The following is a 20,669-nucleotide window of genomic DNA, read 5'->3' as shown; positions in this document are numbered from 1 at the left end:
AGACAGCGCACAGCCAATCAGGTGAGCGCCACGGAAGTAGCGCTTCCTGATTGGCTGAAGGGACTTCAGTGACAGGAGTCACGTGGTGTCCCGGCATTCGGGGAAAGGGGTCTGATGTGAAAGCATGGGACCCCTTTCAGTCCGGTGGTTCGGGTGTTCGTTTTTTTTTTTTAACAAGTACGTGGATTATCTCCCGGACACTGGATTGAGGTGAGTATAATTTTTTTCACAGGTACCCTCGGATCGTCGGAGACCGTGGCAGTCGGCGTATCAACATAAGTAAGTATGTGTGTGTCGGCAGTGTGTAATAAAGTTTTACTATCAAGGTGTGTGTGTCCTGTTTTTATTTGGGTATTTTTTTTCCAGTAGAACTACAGGTACCAACGGGCCCGGTTTTCTCCCGCATGCTGGTACTTGTGGTTCTCCAAGTACCAGCTTGCGGGGGAGGCTTGCTGGGACTTGTAGTTCTTCTGGAAAAAAAAAACATTATTCTGACATTTTACTCAAGGCTATCAGCCTCCCATCCGCAGCCTTTGGATGGGGGGGACAGCCTCGGGCTTCACCCCTGGCCCTTGGGTGACTGGGGGGGGACGACCCCTTGATTGAAGGGGTCCCCACTCCCCCAGGGTACCCCGGCCAGGGGTGACTAGTTGGATATTTAATGCCACTGCCGCAGGGCACTGTATAAAAGTGACCCCCGGCTGTGGCATTATCTGTCCAGCTAGTGGAGCCCGATACTGGTGTGAAAAATACGGGGGACCCCTGCTCGTTTTGTCCCCCGTATTTTTTGCACCAGCACCAGGCGCAGAGCCCGGTGCTGGTTTTAAAAATACGGGGGATCCGCTGTCAATTTTTCTCCCGGATTTTTAGAACCAGGACCAGCTCGAAGAGCCCGAGGCTGGTTATGTTTTGGAGGGGGGACCACACGCCATTTTTTTTCCGGGTTTTTCACGTTTTTTTAAATTGCTGCAAAATCCGGCAAATCGGCCTTTTTTTGCCCGCGGGACTGTCGAATCCGTTTTTCATTGAATATGGTGAATTCCGGCAGCCACCTGCCGGAATTCACCTGTCGAATTGTGTCGAATTAAAAAACGGCGATAATTTGGCGCGATTCGCCGTGAATTGCATATACCCCATAGTGTTTTTTTCCTGGGTCATATAGCGCTGGGGTGTGTGCTGGCATACTCTCTCTCTGTCTCTCCAAAGGGCTTTGTGGGGGAACTGTCTTCAGATAAGAGGATTCCCTGAGTGTGTGGTGTGTTGGTACGTGTGTGTCGACATGTCTGAGTTAGAATGCTTTCAGGAGGAGGAGGAGGTAAAAATGAATGAGGTGTCTCCGTCGACAACGCCGACACCTAACTGGATGGACATGTGGAATGTATTAAGTGCTAATGTAAATTTGTTGCACAAAAGATTAGACAAAGCTGAAGCTAGGGTACGGCCAAGGTCTCAACCCATGCCTGCCCCTATGTCACAGGGACCTTTGGGATCTCAAAAGCGCCCACTATCCAAAATTGTTGACACAGATACCGACACGGATTCTGACTCCTGTGTCGACTATGATGATGCAAAGTTACAGCCAAAAGGGGCAAAATGTATTCGATATATGATTATTGCATTCAAAGAGGCTTTGCATATCACAGAGGAACCCCCTGTCCCAGACACGAGGGTACACATGTATAAGGGGAAGAAACCTGAGGTAACCTTTCCCCCTCACATGAGTTGAACGAATTACTGTATGTGAAAAAGCTTGGGAATCTCAAGACAAAAAACTGCAGATTCCCAAGAGGATTCTTATGGCGTATCCTTTCCCGCCAACGGACAGGATACGTTGGGAATCCTCCCCTAGGGTGAATAAAGCATTGACACGCTTATCCAAGAAGGTAGGGCTGCCATCCCAGGATATGGCTGCCCTCAAGGATCCTGCTGACCACAAGCAGGAGGTTACCCTGAAGTCCATGTACACACATTCTGGTACCTTACTCAGACCGGCAATTGCGTCGGCCTGGGTTTATATCGCTGTAGCAGCATGGACAGGTACCTCATCTGCGGAGATTGAGACCCTAGATAAGGATTCTATGTTATTGACCCTAGGGCATATAAAAGATGCTGTCCTATATATGAGAGATGCTCAGAGACATTAGTCTACTGGGTTCTAGAAAAAACGTTATGTTGATTTCTGCTAGACGAATCCTATGGACCCAGCAATAGACAGGTGATGCCGACTCAAAAAGGCATATGGAGGTTTTACCTTACAGAGGGGAGGAATTGTTTGGGGAAGGTCTCTCGGACCTGGTCTCCACAGCTACTGCTGGTAAATCACATTTTTTGCCTTATATTCCCTCACAACCTAAGAAAGCACCGTATTACCAAATGCAGTCCTATCGATCACCAAAATACAAGAAAGTACGAGCTGTGTCCTTTCTTGCCAGAGGTAAGGGCAGAGGAAAGAAGCTGCACAACACAGCTAGTTCCCAGGAACAGAAGTCCTCCCCGGCCTCTACAATATCCACTGCATGACGCTGGGGCTCCGCTAAAGGACTCCGCCCCAGTGGGGGCACGTCTTCGGGTTTTCAGCCACATCTGGGTTCACTCGCAGGTGGATCCCCGGGCCATAGAAATTGTTTTTCAAATCGGCCCTACCATCTTCTCCCCAGGAGAGGGAGACGGTGTTAAATGCAATTCACAAATTGTATCTTCAACAGGTGGTGGTCAAGGTTCCCCTGCTTCAACAAGGAAGGGGATATTACTCGACCCTGTTTGTAGTCCCGAAACCGGACGGTTCGGTCAGACCCATACTGAATTTAAAATCCCTGAACCTATACTTGAAAAGGTTCAAGTTCAAGATGGAATCGCTAAGAGCGGTCATCGCCAGCCTGGAAGGGGGGGATTTTATGGTATCTCTGGACATAAAGGATGCATACCTTCATGTCCCCATTTATCTACCTCATCAGACCTACCTAAGATTTGCGGTACAGGATTGTTATTACCAATTCCAGACGTTGCTGTTTGGTCTTTCCACGGCCCCGAGAGTTTTCACCAAGGTAATGGCGGAAATGATAGTGCTACTGCGAAAGCAAGGTGTCACAATTATCCCGTACTTGGACGATCTCCTCATAAAAGCGAGATCAAGAGAGCAGTTACTGAACAGCGGATTTCACAATAGAGGATGGCCTGCTACTAAACAGACGCTAGCAAGATGGCTTTGAATGACTATTTCAGAAACATATTCTCGAGCTGATCTCCCTGTTCCGGCTAATGTCTCTGCTCACTCTACATTTAAGGTAGGTCCTTCAAGGGCAGTACAACGTGGTGCTTCAGCAGAACAGATATGTAAGGCAGCCACATGCTCATCCATTAACACATTCATTAGACATTATGCCATGGATACCTTTGCCTCTCATGACGCTGAATTTGGCGCAAGGTTCTCCTGTCTAATCAAGAGCGTCCTCACCACTAAAAATTGCTTTGGGAAATCCCATTTTCTCTTACGTCCTAGAAGATGATGGGGACTCTGTAAGGACCATGGGGTATAGATGGGCTCCGCAGGAGACATGGGCACTCTGAGACCTTTTAATGGGTGTGAGCTGGCTCCTTCCTCTATGACCCTCCTCCAGACCTCAGTTCGATTCTGTGCCCAGAGGAGACTGGTCACAAACTAGGGGAGCTCTATTGAGTTTCTCTAGAAAAGACTTTTGTTAGGTTTTTTATTTTCAGGTAGACCTGCTGGCAGCAGACTCCCTGCATCGTGGGACTGAGGGGAGAGAAGCAGAACTACTTTACTGATAGGCTCTGCTTCTTAGGCTACTGGACACCATTAGCTCCAGGGGGTCGGAACACAGGTGTCGTCCTCGCTGTTCGTCCCAGAGCGCGCCGCTGTCCTCCTCGCAGAGCCGGAAGATAGAAGCCGGGTGAGTATAGGAAGCAAGAAGACTTCAAAGGTGGCAGGAGACTTCAGATCTTCGTGAGGTACCACGCAGCGATCGTGCTACACGCCATTTCTCCCACACACACACACACACAACGGCACAGCAAGGGCGCAGGGGCGGCGCCCTGGGCAGCAACTTTTACCTCATATATAGGCTGGCACAAGTATAGATACTGCTGAGGCAGTATATAAAGCCCCGCCAGTATAAAGAAACAGCGGGACCGAAGCCCGCCATCGAGGGGGCGGAGCTTGTTCCCTCAGCTCTAACCAGCGCCATTTTCTCCACAGCGTGCTGCAGAGAAGATGCTCCCGGACTCTTTCCCCTGCTGTACACCATTAACAGGGTGCAAAACGAGGGGGGGGGGGGGGGGGGCACATTAATTTGGTGCAAAATGTATTATTATAAAAGCGCTTACTAGTCTGGGACTTTGTTTCAGAACCACAGGGCGCTGGGTGTGTGCTGACATACTTTCTCTCTGTCTTTCCAAAGGGCCTTATTGTGGGTCTGACCCCATATCCATATATCCCAGTGTGTGTGGTGTGTCAGTACGTATGTGTCGACATGTCTGAAGCGGAAGGCTCTTCTAGGGAGGATGCAGAGCAGATGGTAGTATTGTCTCCGGAGGCACCGCCGACGGCTAATTGGGTTGACATGTGGAATGTTTTGAATGCAAATGTGGCTTTATTACATAAGAGATTGGACAAAGCAGAGTCCAAATGCCAACCAGGGAGTCACTCCATGGCCCTTACTGTGTCACAAGACCCTTCAGGGTCCCCAAAACGTCCCTTTACCCAGTTAGCAGACACTGATACCGACACGGATTCCAGCTCCAGTGTCGACTATGATGAGGCAAAGTTGCACCCATGGGTGGCAAAGAGTATTCAATTCATGATTATTGCAATAAAAGATGTTTTACATATCACAAAGGACCCGTCTGTCCCGGACACACGGGTCTGTATGTTTAAGGGGAAGAAACCTGAGGTAACATTTCCCCCACCACATGAGCTGAACGCTTTATTTGGAAAGGCTTGGGAAACTCCAGACAAGAAACTGCAGATTCCCAAGAGAATTATAATGGTGTATCCCTTCCCCTGACAGGACAGGTTACGGTGGGAATCCTCACCCACGGTGGACAAGGCCCTGACGCGCTTGTCCAAAAAGGTGGCCCTACCGTCCCCGGACACGGCGACCTTAAAAGATCCTGCGGATCGCAGGCAGGAAACTACCTTAAAATCAATTTATGCGACTACGGGAGCCCTGCTCAGACCGGCGGTAGCGTCGGCATGGGTGGGGAGCGCAATTGCAGCATGGGCAGATAACTTGTCTTCTGACATGGACACCCTCGATAAAGACAGTGTTTTGTTGACATTAGGTCACATAAAGGACGCAGCGTTATATATGAGGGAGGCTGCGAGAGATATTGGGCTCTTGGGTTCAAGAGCAAATGCCATGGCAATTTCAGCTACGAGGTCACTGTGGACCCGCCAATGGACTCGGGATGCTGACTCCAAGAGACTTATGGAGGCTTTGCCTTACAAGGGTGAAGTTCTGTTTGGGGAAGGCCTCGCGGACCTGGTTTCCACAGCTACCGCAGGTAAGTCTTCTTTTCTGCCTTACATTCCCCCACAGCAAAAGAAAACCCAGATGCAGTCCTTTCGGTCTCATAAATTCAGAAAGGGGCGCGGTTCATCCTTCCTCGCCAGAGGTAGAGGTAGGGGGAAAAGAACACCAGCTTTGGCTAGTTCCCAGGAGCAAAAGTCCTCCCCGACGTCTACCAAATCCACCGCACAACACCGGTGGGGGCACGTCTTCAGCTCTTCATCTAGGTCTGGGTTCATTCGGACTTGGATCCTTGGGTGATAGGAATTGTGTCCCAAGGCTACAAACTGGAGTTCGAAGATGTGCCTCCACGCCGATTTTTTAAATCGCCTTGCCAGCTTCTCCCCCCAGAGAGAGCAATAGTTTTGGCGGCAATACAAAAGCTGTGTCAACAGCAAGTGATTATCCAGGTTCCCCCAGTTGCAACAGGGAAAGGGGTTCTATTCAACCCTGTTTGTGGTCCCGGAGCCGGACGGCTCGATCAGACCGATTCTGAACCTAAAATCCCTAAATCTATATTTGAAGAGATTCAAATTCAAAATGGAATCTCTCCGGGCAGTGATCTCCAGCCTGGAAGGGAGGGGGGGGGGGGGTTATGGTGTCACTAGATATAAAGGATGCATACCTTCATGTCCCCATATATCCTCCTCATCAGGCATTCCTGAGATTCGCTGTACAGGATTGTCATTACCAGTTTCAGACGTTGCCGTTTGGGCTTTCCACCAAGGTAATGGCAGAAATGATGGTGCTCCTGCGCAAGCAGGGTGTCAAAATTATCCCGTACTTGGACGATCTCCTGATAAAAGCGAGATCAAGAGAACAATTACTGAAGAGCGTGGCTCTCTCTCTGAGGGTGCTACAACAACACGGAACGGCAGAGGGTTTTTCTCCCAGTGGAAAAAGCTCTGGAACTCCAGAACATGGTCGGGGTTCTGCTAAAATCAAAAAGAGTGTCGATTCATCAATGCACTCAAGTGTTGGGAAAGATGGTGGCGGCTTATGAGGCCACTCCGTTTGGCAGGTTCCATGAAAGAACTTTTCAGTGGGACCTATTGAGCAAGTGGTCAGGGTCCCATCTCCAAATGCATCAGATGATAAGCCTGTCCCCCAGCGCCAGTATATCTCTCCTGTGGTGGCTCCAGAGTGCTCATCTTCTAGAGGGTCGCAGGTTTGGAATTCAAGATTGGGTTCTCGTGACCACGGATGCGAGCCTCCGAGGTTGGGGAGCAGTCACACAGGGAAAAAACTTTCAGGGAATATGGTCAAACCAGGAGGCTTGTCTGCACATAAACGTGCCATATACAACAGCCTGAGACAGGCGGAGCATCTCCTTCGCAACCTACCCGTTCTGATCCAGTCAGACAATATCACAGCCGTGGCGCATGTAAACCGCCAGGGCGGAACAAGGAGCAGAGCAGCAATGGCGGAGGCCACCAGGATCCTTCGCTAGGCGGAAAATCATGAAAGCGCTCTGTCCGCGGTATTCATTCCGGGAGTGGACAACTGGGAAGCAGACTTCCTCAGCAGACACGATCTCCATCCAGGAGAGTGGGGACTTCATCAAGAGGTCTTTGCAGAAGTAACAAGTTGTTGGGGACTCCCTCAAATAGACATGATGGCGTCACAACTCAACAAGAAGCTCAGGCAATAGCAGTGGATGCGCTAGAAATACTGTGGGTGTATGAAGTGGTCTATGTGTTCCCTCCGCTTCCGCTCATCTCAAAAATATTGAAAATCATAAGAAGAACAAAAGTTCAGACGATACTCATTGTCCCAGATTGGCCTCGAAGGGCCTGGTATCCAGATCTTCAGGAAATGATCGCATTAGATCCTTGGCCGCTTCCTCTCAGAGCGGACTTATTACAACAGGGGCCGTGTGTGTTCCAAGACTTACCGCGGTTACTTTTGACGGCATGCCGGTTGAACACCAAATACTAGCTAGGAAAGGTATTCCAGGGGAAGTCATCCCTACTCTACTTAAAGCTAGGAAGGAAGTAACTGCGAAACACTATCACCATATCTGGATGAAGTATGTGTCTTGGTGTGAATCCAAGAATGCTCCTACGGAAGAATTCCAGCTGGGTCGTTTTCTCCATTTTCTACAGACCGGAGGGGATATGGGCCTAAAGTTAGGTTCCATTAAGGTGCAGAGTTCGGTCTTATCAATATTCTTTCAGAAGGAATTGACCTCTCTTCCAGAAGTACAGACTTTTGTGAAAGGAGTACTGCACATCCAACCTCCTTTTGTGGCACCGTGGGACCTGAACTGCAGTTCCTTAAATCACATTGGTTTGAACCACTTCAAACTAATGAGTTAAAATTTCTCACGTGGAAAGTGGTCATTTTATTGGCCTTGGCATCTGCAAGGCGGGTGTCAGAATTGGCGGCCTTGTCCCACAAGAGTCCCTATCTGATTTTCCATGTGGATAGAGCAGAATTGAGAACTCGTCCACAATTTCTACCTAGGGTGGTTTCGTCGTTTAACATGAACCAACCTATTGTAGTGCCGGTGGCTACAGATGTCTTGGAGGAATCCAAGTCCCTTGATGTAGTCAGGGCTTTAAAAATCTATGTAGCTAGAATGGCTCATATTAGGAAAACAGAGGCTCTGTTTGTCCTATATGCGGCCAACAAGGTTGGCGGTCCTGCTTCCAAGCAGACTATTGCACACTGGATCTGTAACACGATTCAGCAGGCTTATTCTACGGCAGGATTGCCGTTTACCAAAATCGGTGAAGGCCCGTTCCACTAGGGAGGTGCGCTCTTCTGGGCGGCTGCCCGAGGTGTCTCGGCATTACAGCTTTGCTGAGCAGCTACTTGGTCGGATTCAAACACTTTAGCAAAATTCTATAAGTTTGATACCCTGGCTGATGAGGACCTCCTGTTTGCTCAATCGGTGCTGCAGAGACAGCCGCACTCTCCCGCCCGGTCTGGAGCTTTGGTATAATCCCCATGGTCCTTACGGAGTCCCCAGCATCCTCTAGGACGTAAGAGAAAATAAGATTTTAAACCTACCAGTAAATCTTTTTCTCATAGTCCATAGTGGATGCTGGGCGACCGTCCCAGTGCGGAATAAATCTGTTGCTGATTTCTGTTGTTCATGCTGTTAACTGGTTTAGTTATATACCATGTTATACGGTGTGTTTGTGGTGTGAGCTGGTATGTATCTCACCCTTAATTAACAAAATCCTTTTCCTCGAAATGTCCATCTCCTCTGGGCACAGTTTTATAACTGAGGTCTGGAGGAGGGGCATAGAGGGAGGAGCCAGCTCACGCCCATTAAAAGGTCTTAGAGTGCCCATGTCTCCTTCGGAGCCCGTCTATACCCCATGGTCCTTACGGAGTCCCCAGGTTCCTCTACGGACTAGGGTAAAAAGATTTACCGTTAGGTTTAAAATCTTATTGTTATCCTGTGGATAACCTGTGGACCCAGCCGGAGAAATATACGTTATGGTAAGAACTTACCATTGATAACAGTATTTCGCCTATGTCCACAGGTTTCCACAGGGATCTCACCCTGACGCACTCGATTTGAGAAACTTTATACTGACAAACCTCTTCCCTCTTGCATGGAAGGGTGTGCATGTGTGTTCTTCTCGCCTGAATAGGGTTCTACATAAAGCTCCCGCCTAAATGCTTTGGAATACAACTGATTTGACTGAGCCAGTGGGCGGGGATATATGGACGAGCCTGTGTCATCCTGGAGGCCTGAAAGCTTGTGATCATTTGGTGCCAATCCGCTGTCGCTCCATCATATCCCATTGTTATCCTGTGGAAACCTATGGACATAGGAGAAATACTGTTATTAACGGTAAGTTCTTACCATAACGTATATTTAACTAACAATAATAAACAGTGGAGTTTTAGTTCATGTATTGCTCAGTGCATTTAAGCCTGCAGCCCCCGACAAGGGACCCCACTATACTGCAGGCGCTACTCTATGGCTCAAAATAATTACCATAAAAGCAGCTATCACATTAGTGTTAGACTTTAGGTATGCTCTCAGCGGCGGAACAGTGACCGAAGGCTTGGATTGGTTTTCAGAGCACCAGTCTGACATGCCACCACATCTCACGTGGCCCTCCAATTCACCAGATATGGGACTGTGGGACTGCTTGGCTGGGTCCGGCATTGTACTGTTGGTGCAGTTCCTGATGCGTTTGGAACGATTGGTGGTTGCTAGGCGACCTAAATGCCTGTGGTCCCGATTTGTCGTGATCTACTTTCGCCCACTGTTCCGCCGCTGAGATTCTTGGTGTCCATGCTTCTTCCACTGTAGATGGATACTACTCACGGTCTACAAGGGATCACCAACTAACAAATGCCGGTCTCGGCCACAACCAATGGCTCCCTTTTGCCAGTCGCATCACGTGCACGACCCATGGTTCCATCTGAAAAAGAAACAATATCTCAACAAATTCGCATTGTATCAATACCTCAGACATTCACAATGATCATCCAGTAGTTTGTGTCACCATCTACACGCATGTGCATGTTCCGTGTAATTAATATACCCGGTGGAACCGTCCATGTCGCTGTCTGTCGCACGCTCCAGTGCATCAAAGTGACGTCATCTGACACACGCTATGTCCGGGGATATGGAGAGAACCTCGTCCACGTGACCTATAGTAACCAATGAGGACAAAAGTATCAAGTAACCTGGCAAAAAAAAAAGGGAGGTGGCTCCCAAAGTAGATTCGCAGGTCTTAGATTGGTGCGAAAATCTACATTACTTTTGTTTTCAACATCAATAAATTATGTCACGGGGGGTGAGGCCTGACTGGAAAGGATCTTCTGCTTCTATAGGTCCTTTCTGCCTTTTACAGCTGTCCTTCGGTCTCTTTCGGGCCCTTTCTTGCCCCTCTGTGTGTTTTGTAGGTTGCGGAGCCGGGGAGCCATTCAGTTGGCTTTTGCAGGTTGCGGCCTACACCCAGATCCGAAGCCGCGGACTGAAGTTGTGCAGTGATCCCACCGCGGACCGGACCTCAGCGAGGTAGCGCTGCTACTCAACGAGGATTGTGCGCCCTGTCCACTCTTGTGCCTAGCCGTGCGTTGGAGCCATGTGGAGAGGCTGACTGGGGATCAGCGGTGACCGCGGTGGGAGACACGGAGCGGAGCTGCTCTCCCGGCATCTGATGCGGCGCATTCTACAGGGATTGCTGGTCTCAGCAGGGACGCGTCAGGTTAGTCAGCTCACCTGCCCACAGCCTACCTTCTCCTACTGTCCGGCCGTTGAAGCCCTGAGTCGTGGCAGCGGGGAATACAGGGAGCGCTTGCCTGTCATCACTCCAGCAGTGTCCCGGCATCTCCCCCTCTCCTCCTAACCCATGGTGCTATGGGGGAATCTGGCGGAGCTGTGAATTATAGTGGACATACACGTCAGGTTCCTATGCAGCCAGATACGCTACCCTGTGCCACTGCATCCTAGTACCCTCTCCTGCCTTATTACTGACCTGGTTCACCCGCCAGAGCCGGCCATTTTATTCTGATTTGGGCTTCCCTGCCAGAAGTGGCCATCTTGAAAACTGGCAATATAGCCGCATGCCCTCCTGAAACCAGCCGCTTCTCTGGGAGTTACAGACACTACCAGCCCATGATCAGTGCCCTTCACTACAGTCTCTGTGATTTCCAGCAGGGACTTCTGCCGCTGCGGCCCTACCTGGGCAGTAAGTGGTCGCCTGAACTGCTTTTATTATTATTATTATTGCCTGGCCTCCACTCCTGCTCTGTCGACTCCCTCTGGTGGCAGACTGTGCTGACTACATCCTCCATACTGTTTGACTGCTGCTGGGTTTTTTTCCTCTCCTGCTCCCCTCAATCCCCGCAAGATCTAATTAGAGCTCTTGGGGCATCAGTATAGCTACGGCGTAACAGTCCATGTGTCCAGGACAGTAGCAGGCTCCAGTTGCTGGCTCCTATAAATTACTTTACCGCTCAAGGATGGCACCTTCTTGCTATTACCCATAAACAACTGATCTCACAATGTTCCTGTAACCGATGGCCACTGGGGGTCTATGCTCACTGATGTCTCCCTATTTCCACACTTCAATACTTCTGCTATGTCACTACTGGCCTCCTGACCTTGTTCTCTAATCTCCGTAATGTTATGCTGAAGAATGGGCAGAACTGGAAAATAATCTTATAAGAAAGCTAAACCTCGTCCTCAAAGTTTTCATCCACGAGTTCCTTCCTTCTAATCTCTCCCACCTCTTGAGGTTCCTGCTGCTGAATCCGCTCTTCGTCAGATCACTAAGATTTGGAGACAAATCCATAAGGCACTACTTAAGACTTCCCAGAAATGAAAGACCTACGCTGATCGGAAACATAGGGACTCTTGTACTAAACATAGGGCCTCTTGTACTAAATCATTTTCGGGCAGCTTTCCCTTAACCTCCCAAGGTTCAAGCTGCTCAAAATGAGGAATTCGAGGTTCATAAGTTTCCTGACTTCCGCAAGAGGTATGGTCATCTCCAGTATCTCATAGATTGGTCCGGAGGAAATATCTTGGGTGGCTGCAGAGGATGTTCATGCTCCAAGATTGAGTTGGGCCTTTCATGTCAAGAATCCCACTAAGCAGCGTGGGTGTTCGGAGACCACCCTAAAAAGGGGGGTACTGTCAGCATCCGGAGTCTTACCACCGGTTCTGGTCCCTGGGGCCTTCCTCTTAGCTTCCTCTTAGCTGGCTGGTGTCGCTGCGATGGATAGGATCTACAGCAGCAATGTCTTCCGGTGCGGCTTCCGGGTGTCTGGAGGCCGGGGTCCAGGTCCTGGGGAGCGGAGCATGGAAGCCGGAGGAGTCTGTTTCCAAGTGTCCTGTTGCTGGAGTGCGGCATCTGGGAGGCTGAGGCCAGAGGTAGTGGCTGTGTGCTGGTTCCACATGTGTCCTCTGTGCAGGGAACCACCATGTTAGAGATCAATCCAAGACAATAGGTATCCCAGTTCGCGTCCAGCCAATCAGGTTCAGGCTTCCCTTATAAAAAGGGGTTGATGCTTAGCTATGTTGCCAGTACTTTAAGTTACTTGCAGCTGTAAGGCGCCCTGCGCTCTGTACTCCCAGGTTAACCCCTGGTATCCTGGTTCTGTTGTGTCTGCCTGGTGGTCAGTTCTGTTAGTGCAGTCCTTTGCTCCCAGTCCACCTGCTCTTGTGGTTTAACCACTGGGCCCTCTATCTGGTAGAGGGTCTCCATTTGCTGATGGTGCTCACAGCGATCCTCTCTTCAGCATCGTTTACAAATCACAAGTCATCTCTTCATTCAGTATTCTTCAGCATCGTTTACAAGTCACTAACCTTTTGTCTTTCAGAATTCACTCAGACTTCTCTCCTAGTCGTTGTGTATGATTGAGGTCTCATTAAAACTGAATTCCTCTTTCTTCAGTGTATCGTTATCGGTCATTGTCCTCATTGCCTACCCCTCTACATCTTCAGGCCTAAGTATTCAATCCATGAGTAAGAACTACATTCAGCCACCTTGTTTCCTTCCTTTGCCGATAGCTGCTCCCTCAGTCAATTATCAGTCGTCAGATCCCCAACTCAAGCCTAGCGTGACATGGAAGAAGGGGAATTCCTGGTTTCTCTGGATATTAAGAATGCGTATCGTCACATCCCAATATGGCCACCTCTTCAGGCTTACCTCAGGTTTGCACTGCAGGACAGTCACTACCAGGTTCAGGCCTTACCTTTCAGTCTCTCATCGGCACTGATGGTGTTATCAGGGGTGATGGCAGAGATGTTGCTACAACTCCGCAAGCAGGAAGTGAACATCGTTCCATACTTGGACGATCTCCTCATAATGGCTATATTCAGAGCACAGTTGATGGAAAAGATCAGCCTTCAAACACGACTACTCACGGATCATGGGTGGATTCTCAATCTGCAGAAATCCCACCTAGAACCTACGCAGAGGCTTCAGTTCCTGGTAATGATACTGGACACGGTGTCTCAGAAGGTGTTCCTTCCTATGGACGAGGCAAAGATAATTCAGACAATGGTATGTTCCATTTTGAAGCTGAACAAAATCTCGGTACATCTTTGCATACGCTTACTGGGAAAGATGATGGCCTCCTACGATGCAATTCGGTACAGAAGATTTCATGCATGACCATTCCAGCTGGATCTGCTGGACAAATGGTCTGGGTCACATCTGCACATAGGCCAGATGATATGCCTTACACGAAACGCCAGGATTTCCCTCTTATGGTGGTTGCTGATCTCCCTTCCAGAGGGTCAACACTTCGGAATTCATCATTGGATTCTGCTGACAAAGGATGCAAGCCTCCATAATTGGGGTGCAGTGACCCTAGGGGCTCGGTTCCAATGAAGGTGGTCTGATCAAGAAGCTTCCCTTCTGATAAATGTTTTGGAACTCAGGGCGATTTACAGTGCCCTTCTGCTGACCTCTTTATATCCCTCAGTATCAGGCCATACAGGTATGGTCGGAAAACGCACCAACTATGGCGTACATAAACCAACAAGGAGGTCCAAACAGCAGAGCTGCAATGAGGGAGGTGTCACAGATATTCCTCTGGGTGGAGCGGAATCCCAAGGCCATTTCTGACATATTAATTCCGGGAGTAGACAATTGGGGAGCAGACTTCCTCAGTAGACACGATCTACCCGCAAGTGTTTCAGCAGATATTTCATCGGTAGGGCTACCCGCAAATCAACTTGTTGGTTTCTCAGCTCACCAAGAAGCTTCTGCGTTACTGTTCTGGGATGAGGGATCCACAGGCCACAGCAGTGGACACTTTGGCGAAACCGTGGATTTACCGGTTGGTGTACTTGTTGCCTCCAGTTCCTCTAATTCCAAGAGTTCTCAAAAGACTTAAAGGGACAGAGTTCAGGCAATTCTGATTGCCCCAGACTGGCCCCACAGGGCCTGGTATGTACACATTTTAGCCTTATTACTCATAGGCCCCTGGCCTCTGCCAATTCAGGATGATCATCTTACACAAGGGCCATTCGTCTATCCAGACTTACAACGGCTACGTTTGATGCAATGGAAGTATATTGGGAGGATTTTTGCCAGTAAAGAGATTCCGGGCAAGGTTATCTCGACTATGCTGAAAGCCGGCCAGATGGTCGCATCGAAATATTACCATCGCATATGGAAGAAATGTGTCTCTTGGTGTGAAGGTCAACCGTATTCTGCTGTGGATTTTCATCTGGTACATTTCTTGCACTTCCTGCAGGCTGTTGTGGATGTGGGCCTACGTTTAGGCTCCATAAAAGTGAAAAATCTCAGCCATGTCTTTTTATTCCAGGGAACAATTGGCCGTTCTCCCAGTGGTCCTTCATATTCGACCACCCTTTGTGCCTCCCACAGCACCGTGAGTTCTCAATTTGGTTCTGGCCTTTCTCCAATCGGTTTGATTGAACCTTTCCACAAGGTGGACATGGAGTATTTGACATGGCAGGCTATCATGTTGTTAGCCTTGGCCTCAGTGAGGCGTGTTTTGGAATTAGGGGCCTTATCCTGTTAGAGTCCTTCTCTGGTGTTTCATGAGGATAGAGCGGTGCTTAAAACTCGCTAGATATTCTTACCTAAGGTGCTGTCAGCATTTCATATCAATTGGCCGGTGGTGGTTCTGGTTGTCACTGGCACGTCTGTTACACCAATGTCCTTGGACGTGGTTCGGGCTTTGGAGATTTATGCCAAGAGGCCAGCTCGTCTCAGAAAATCAGACTCGCTCTTTGTTCTCTATGATGCTTCAAAGATTGGTTGTCCTGCTTCGAAGCAGTCTATTGCGTGTTGGATCAGGCTTACGATCCAACAGGCTCACTCTTCGGCGGCTTTGCCGCTGCCAAGGTCTGTTCAGGCCCACTTCACACGGTCAGTGGGTTCTTCCTAGGTGGCTGCCCGGGGTATTTTGGCTTTGTAGTTATGCTGGGCAGCTACTTGGTTGGGTTCGAACATGCTGTAAAGTTTTAAAGGTTCAACACCTTGGCTACTGAGGATCTTCAGTTTGGTCAATCAGTTTTGATGGGGTCTCAGCACTCTCCCACCCAGTTTGGAGTTTTGGAACTTCCCCATGGTACTAAGACCATCCCAGTATCCCTTTGGACATTAGAGAAAATAGGATTTTAATATCTACCGGTAAATCCTTTTCTCATAGTCCATAGTGGATACTGGGCGCCCGCCTCTGTGCTTTGATATTTTCCATCAAGAGTTGTTCTTGTGTGTTGTAGTTTGGGTCTGCTTTTGCTGTCCCTATTTTCAAGTTGTGGTTAGTGTTGCTATCCTCTTGTTATGTTATGTGCTGGTTCGTTCTCTCACCACTTTCTTGTCTCTTTTCCTCCTTTCAAAGTATGTCCGTCTCCTCGGGCACAGTTTTCCTAGACTGAGTCTACAGGAGGGGCATAGAAGGGGGGAGCCAGCACACTCTGAAGAAGTTTTAAAGTGCCAGGCTCCAATGGACCCCATCTATACCCCATGGTACTAAGACCATCCCAGTATCCCCTATTAACAACGAGAAAGGGATTTAGCGGTAGGTATTAAAATCCTATGTTTTCAGAATAGCAGGGCCATCCTCGGGTGAAGGTATCACTGCGAAGACGCCGTTTCACATTACAATAACCTTAGTAGGAAATACCGATTTGTATTGTACATTTCCTTGGGTGGAATAGACGCCTTTTGGCCAGCGTCACAGGAGAAATATCTGGAAATATCTGCAGATTATCCAGGCACTCAGCTGTGGATGAGGAATACAAAGCAACCTGTATAATGTGTTCTTTAATACGAAAAAAGTGTACCCTGAGCAGAGTGTCCCTCGGTGCTTGGATCAGGGCCTGTTTACCCACCGGTGATCCGCTAACCGGGATACTGGCGCTGTACTCATCACTCTTCTTTCTTCTGGCTTTGTTAGGCGGTGGCGGCCATGCTGCGGGAGTGAGCAGTCACCTGGTGGGCCTGCGATCAGCACCATCAGGAGCTCAGTGTCCTGTCAGCAGACTAGAGAACCATTAACTCTTCAGAAAGTTGGTTCCTACTCCCACGAAGCAGGGAGGCTGTTGCCAGCAGCCTTCCTGTAACCTATCTCTAGAAAATAAAAAGCTAAGAAAACTCCTAGGAGCTCCTCTAGCTGTGACCGGCTCCTCCGGTCACATTTTCTAAACTGAGTCTGGTAGGAGGGGCATAGAGGGAGGGGCCAGCCCACACTATTAAACTCTTAAAGTGCCAGTGGCTCCCAAAGGACCCGTCTATACCCCATGGTATTAAATGGACCCCAGCATCCTCTAGGACGTAAGAGAAAGTAGATTATTACCTAGCAGATGATGATTACAGGGTATCATATGGTGTATTGCATGTAAAGTACCTTGTTCCACACCTACTCTGCTGTAGCAATATACCTTATATAAGGGTGAGTAACACATGTACAGGCTTACCAGCGTATGAGCACACACATAAAGGAATGCTACCTTACCAATGCTTCCAGGAGTAACGTTAGGAGACATTTCTCTGATCCATCAGCTCATATGACTGATGTTATTGTTCATCTAGAATCTCCAATTCATACGATATGTTCCCCATCCATTGTTTTACATTGGTGCTGACATAGGACTTGGCGAGTGACTACATCTCCATTTATACTTCATGGTTAGTTACCAGTACAAGAGAGAGATATATCTAAGTCTTATTATAATATTACATATGTTATTGTGAGTGTTCTCAGGAGGGTGGACACAATGATAGTTTGAGACACAATATTATAAAGCCTTCATTAAAAGTTATGTTTTATTATACACACACATTTACAATTAAGTGTCCCAGCGAGTTGTCTTCTCCTATTGTTTACAAGATTAATATTGTTACAGAAAATGTCACATTTCCATAATGTATTTTATTTCCAGCAGATGGACACACAAGCAGGAATATCTCAGAAGGACATCTAATGTTATCCCCGGATTGTGACATAAAAGATAATGACAGTAGACAGGATTCTCCAGGAGCTAACCCCATTACCCCAATTATACATCCAGCTCTATCAGCTGGTCCCTCTGATCCTGGGAAATGTTCTCCTGATCACTCTGATATTGGTGCATCTGTTACAGCTCTGACAGTAGATACAGAGTTTCCCTGTGCTATAGATGCCAAATGTTTTACACAGAACACAAAGCCTATTAACCCACACACAGGTAAGGCAGGTGAGAGGCCACTGATATGTACTGAGTGTGAGAAATGTTTTACATACAAATCAGATCTTGTTATACATCAGAGAAGTCACACAGGTGAGAAGCCATTTCCATGTTCTGAGTGTGGAAAATGTTTTGCAAGCAAATCAGATCTTATTAAACATCAGAGAAGTCACACAGGTGAGAAGCCATTTTCATGTTCTGAGTGTGGGAAATGTTTTACACGGAAATCATATCTTGTTACACATCAGCGAACTCACACAGGTGAGAAGCCATTTCTTTGCTCTGAGTGTGGGAAAGGTTTTGCAAACAAATCAGATCTTGTTAAACATCAGAGAAGTCACACAGGTGAGAAGCCATTTCCATGTTCTGAGTGTGGGAAATGTTTTACACGGAAATCATATCTTGGTACACACCAGCAAACTCACACAGGTGAGAAGCCATTTCTATGCTCTGAGTGTGGGAAATGTTTTGCAAACAAATCAAATCTTGTTATACATCACAGAAGTCACACAGGTGAGAAGCTGTTTTCTTGCTCTGAGTGTGGGAAATGTTTTACACAAAAACCACATCTTGTTATACATCACAGAAGTCACACAGGTGAGAACCCATTTCCATGTTCTGAGTGTGGGAAAGGTTTTGCACACAAATCACATCTTGTTAAACACCAGAGAAGTCACACAGGTGAGAAGCCATTTTCTTGCTCTGAGTGTGGGAAATGTTATACACAAAAATCACATCTTGTTAGACATCAGCGAACTCACACAGGTGAGAGGCCATTTCCATACTCTGAGAAATAAATCAGCTCTTGTTGCACACAATAGACATCACTCAGTTGAGGAACCATTTTAATCTTCTGGAGTATACTCATCATTGCCATGTGTTGTTCTTCAAGGTTCTTATCCTATCTCCTATGCTTTTTGCAATATACATGCTACCACTGGGTAAAATAATCAGATGTCATGCCCTCATCTACCACTGCTATGCAGATCACCTGTCTTTTGCTCCAGGTATTGAGAACCCAGTACCAATCCTAAATGGTCTCGCTGAGCTCCAGGTGTGGGTGATGCCAGTTGGCTGTGACTCAGTCCTGGTGAAACAGGTCTATATGGTAAAAGCTCACCAACAAAGATCAGGGCTACAGCTCAGCTTTGCAAACTAACCAGACTTTTGCTTGGGGGTTCAGATTTACAAAATGTTGATCATGTGTGGAATCTTGGTGTAATGGATGGTGTAGTGACACTTACACATCAGGTATCAGCCACAATCAGATCCTCATCTGAGGAACATAGCCAGACTCCAGCACTTATTTCCCTCAGAAGATCTACCTACAGTCATACATACAATGCCACGGCCACAGGGCGCTGTATAAAAGTGACCCCCGGCTGTGGCATTATCTGTCCAGCTAGTGGAGCCCGGTGCTGGTACAAAAAATACGTGTGACCTGTATTTTTTGCACCAGGACCAGGCGCAGAGCCCGGTGCTGGTTGTTAAAATACGGGGGATCCCCTGTCCTTTTTTCACCGTATTTTGGCAACCAGGACCGGCCCAAAGAGCCCAAAGCTGGTTATGCTTAGGAGGGGGGACCCCACGCAATTTTTTTCCGGGTTTTTTCCCGTTTTTTTAAACATTTTTAAAAATCTAATCAAAATCCGTCAAATCGCCCGTTTTTTGACAGCGGGACTGTCAAATTCATTTTTTATTGAATATGTCGAATTCCGACGGTCGAATTGTGTCGAATTTAAAAATGGGTGAAAATGTGCCGCAATTCGCCCGGAATTGCATATACCCCATAGACTACTGCAATGTCCTCTACCTGGGTCTCCCAGCAAAAGAATAGCACCGCTTGTAGCTTGTACAGAATGCAGCAGCCGGGCTGTTACCTAACCAGCCCGTTCCTGCCACATAACACCCATTCTCTGCTCCCTTCACCGGCTGCCTGTAAGATGGTGACTCTATTACATAATCTTACTGACTCTCCCAGCCCTACATGACCAGGGTCCATGGTACCAGAAGCAACTTCTACCTCCTTACTGCCCTGCTTGCTTACTTCCATCTGCAGATGAAGGACTGTTACCAGCAGTACCAAGAATCCCCAAGCACTGCTGAGAGGTCAGGAGGAAGACAGGGTGGTGGCACTAGTGCTGTAGCGGGGGCTGCCGGAGGCACTGTCTGTGGGTAATATTGTCCCCAAGCAGCGCTAAGGTGTCAGAGGGGAGACAGGGCAGTGGTAGTAGTGGGGGAGGACAGGGTGGGTGGCAGTAGTGGGGGGAGACAGGGCACTGGCAGTAGTGGGGGAGGACAGGGTGGGTGGCATTTGGGGAGGGAGATGGGGCGGTGGCAGTAGTGGGGGAGACGGCAGTGACAGTAGTGGGGGGAGACAGGGTGGTGTCAGTACTGGGAGGAGACGGGGTGGATGGCAGTAGTGGGGGGGAGACAGGGTGGGTGGCAGTAGTGGGGGGAGACAGGGTGGGTGGCAGTAGTGGGGGGAGACGGGGCGGGTGGAAGTAGTGGGAGACAGGGCAGATGGCCGCAGTGCAGTACCAGGGGCTGCTGGAGACAGTAAAGAGGAGTATGGGTCCCGCACAGAACCAGTTGCTAATTAGACTTAATGATTATTATGATTCCTTATTTCTAATTAATCCCTTGTATGTGTTACTGTTATTTGCTGTGTCAGCCTTTATGTGTGTTCTGTGTAATAATCCTGATAGTAGTGCTGCTACCGATCTCATATAATTTGTAGTAACTTGGAAAAGATGAGATATGAGGTGCACTCTGGAAGCTTATAGGGGGTAATCAGAGATGATCGCAGATGTGACATCATGCAGCCCCTGGAAAATGGTCCTCGCCTGCCCGCGTTCACCCCTGAGGGATGCGGCCACAATGTGTGTCTGCGCGGCCGCTGCGCACGTGCATTTTGTCACCACCAGCAAACTGCTGCAGGCTGCTATTGCGGCTGGGTCTGAATGACCCCCATAGAGTTTTGTCTCTCCTGATATGTATCTGTTTTA

The 20,669-nt window shown here is 48.4% G+C and overlaps 1 protein-coding gene across 1 annotated transcript in view; it reads left to right on the top strand.

Moving 5' to 3' along the window:
* LOC134984469 (oocyte zinc finger protein XlCOF22-like) overlaps positions 1–19,906 on the top strand; it is a 166,402-nt gene extending 146,496 nt beyond the window's left edge. The window contains exon 4 of the mRNA XM_063950040.1: positions 17,678–19,906. Coding sequence (XP_063806110.1) covers positions 17,678–18,458 — 781 coding nt within the window. The 3' untranslated portion in view covers positions 18,459–19,906. The remainder of the gene's footprint in view (positions 1–17,677) is intronic.
* The last annotated feature ends 763 nt before the right edge of the window (positions 19,907–20,669 follow it).

Source organism: Pseudophryne corroboree (genome assembly GCF_028390025.1).
Source record: "Pseudophryne corroboree isolate aPseCor3 chromosome 3 unlocalized genomic scaffold, aPseCor3.hap2 SUPER_3_unloc_57, whole genome shotgun sequence".
Lineage (NCBI taxonomy): Eukaryota > Metazoa > Chordata > Amphibia > Anura > Myobatrachidae > Pseudophryne > Pseudophryne corroboree.
Note: the sequence above shows the minus strand (reverse complement) of the source record. Positions and strands in the feature narration are given on the sequence as shown.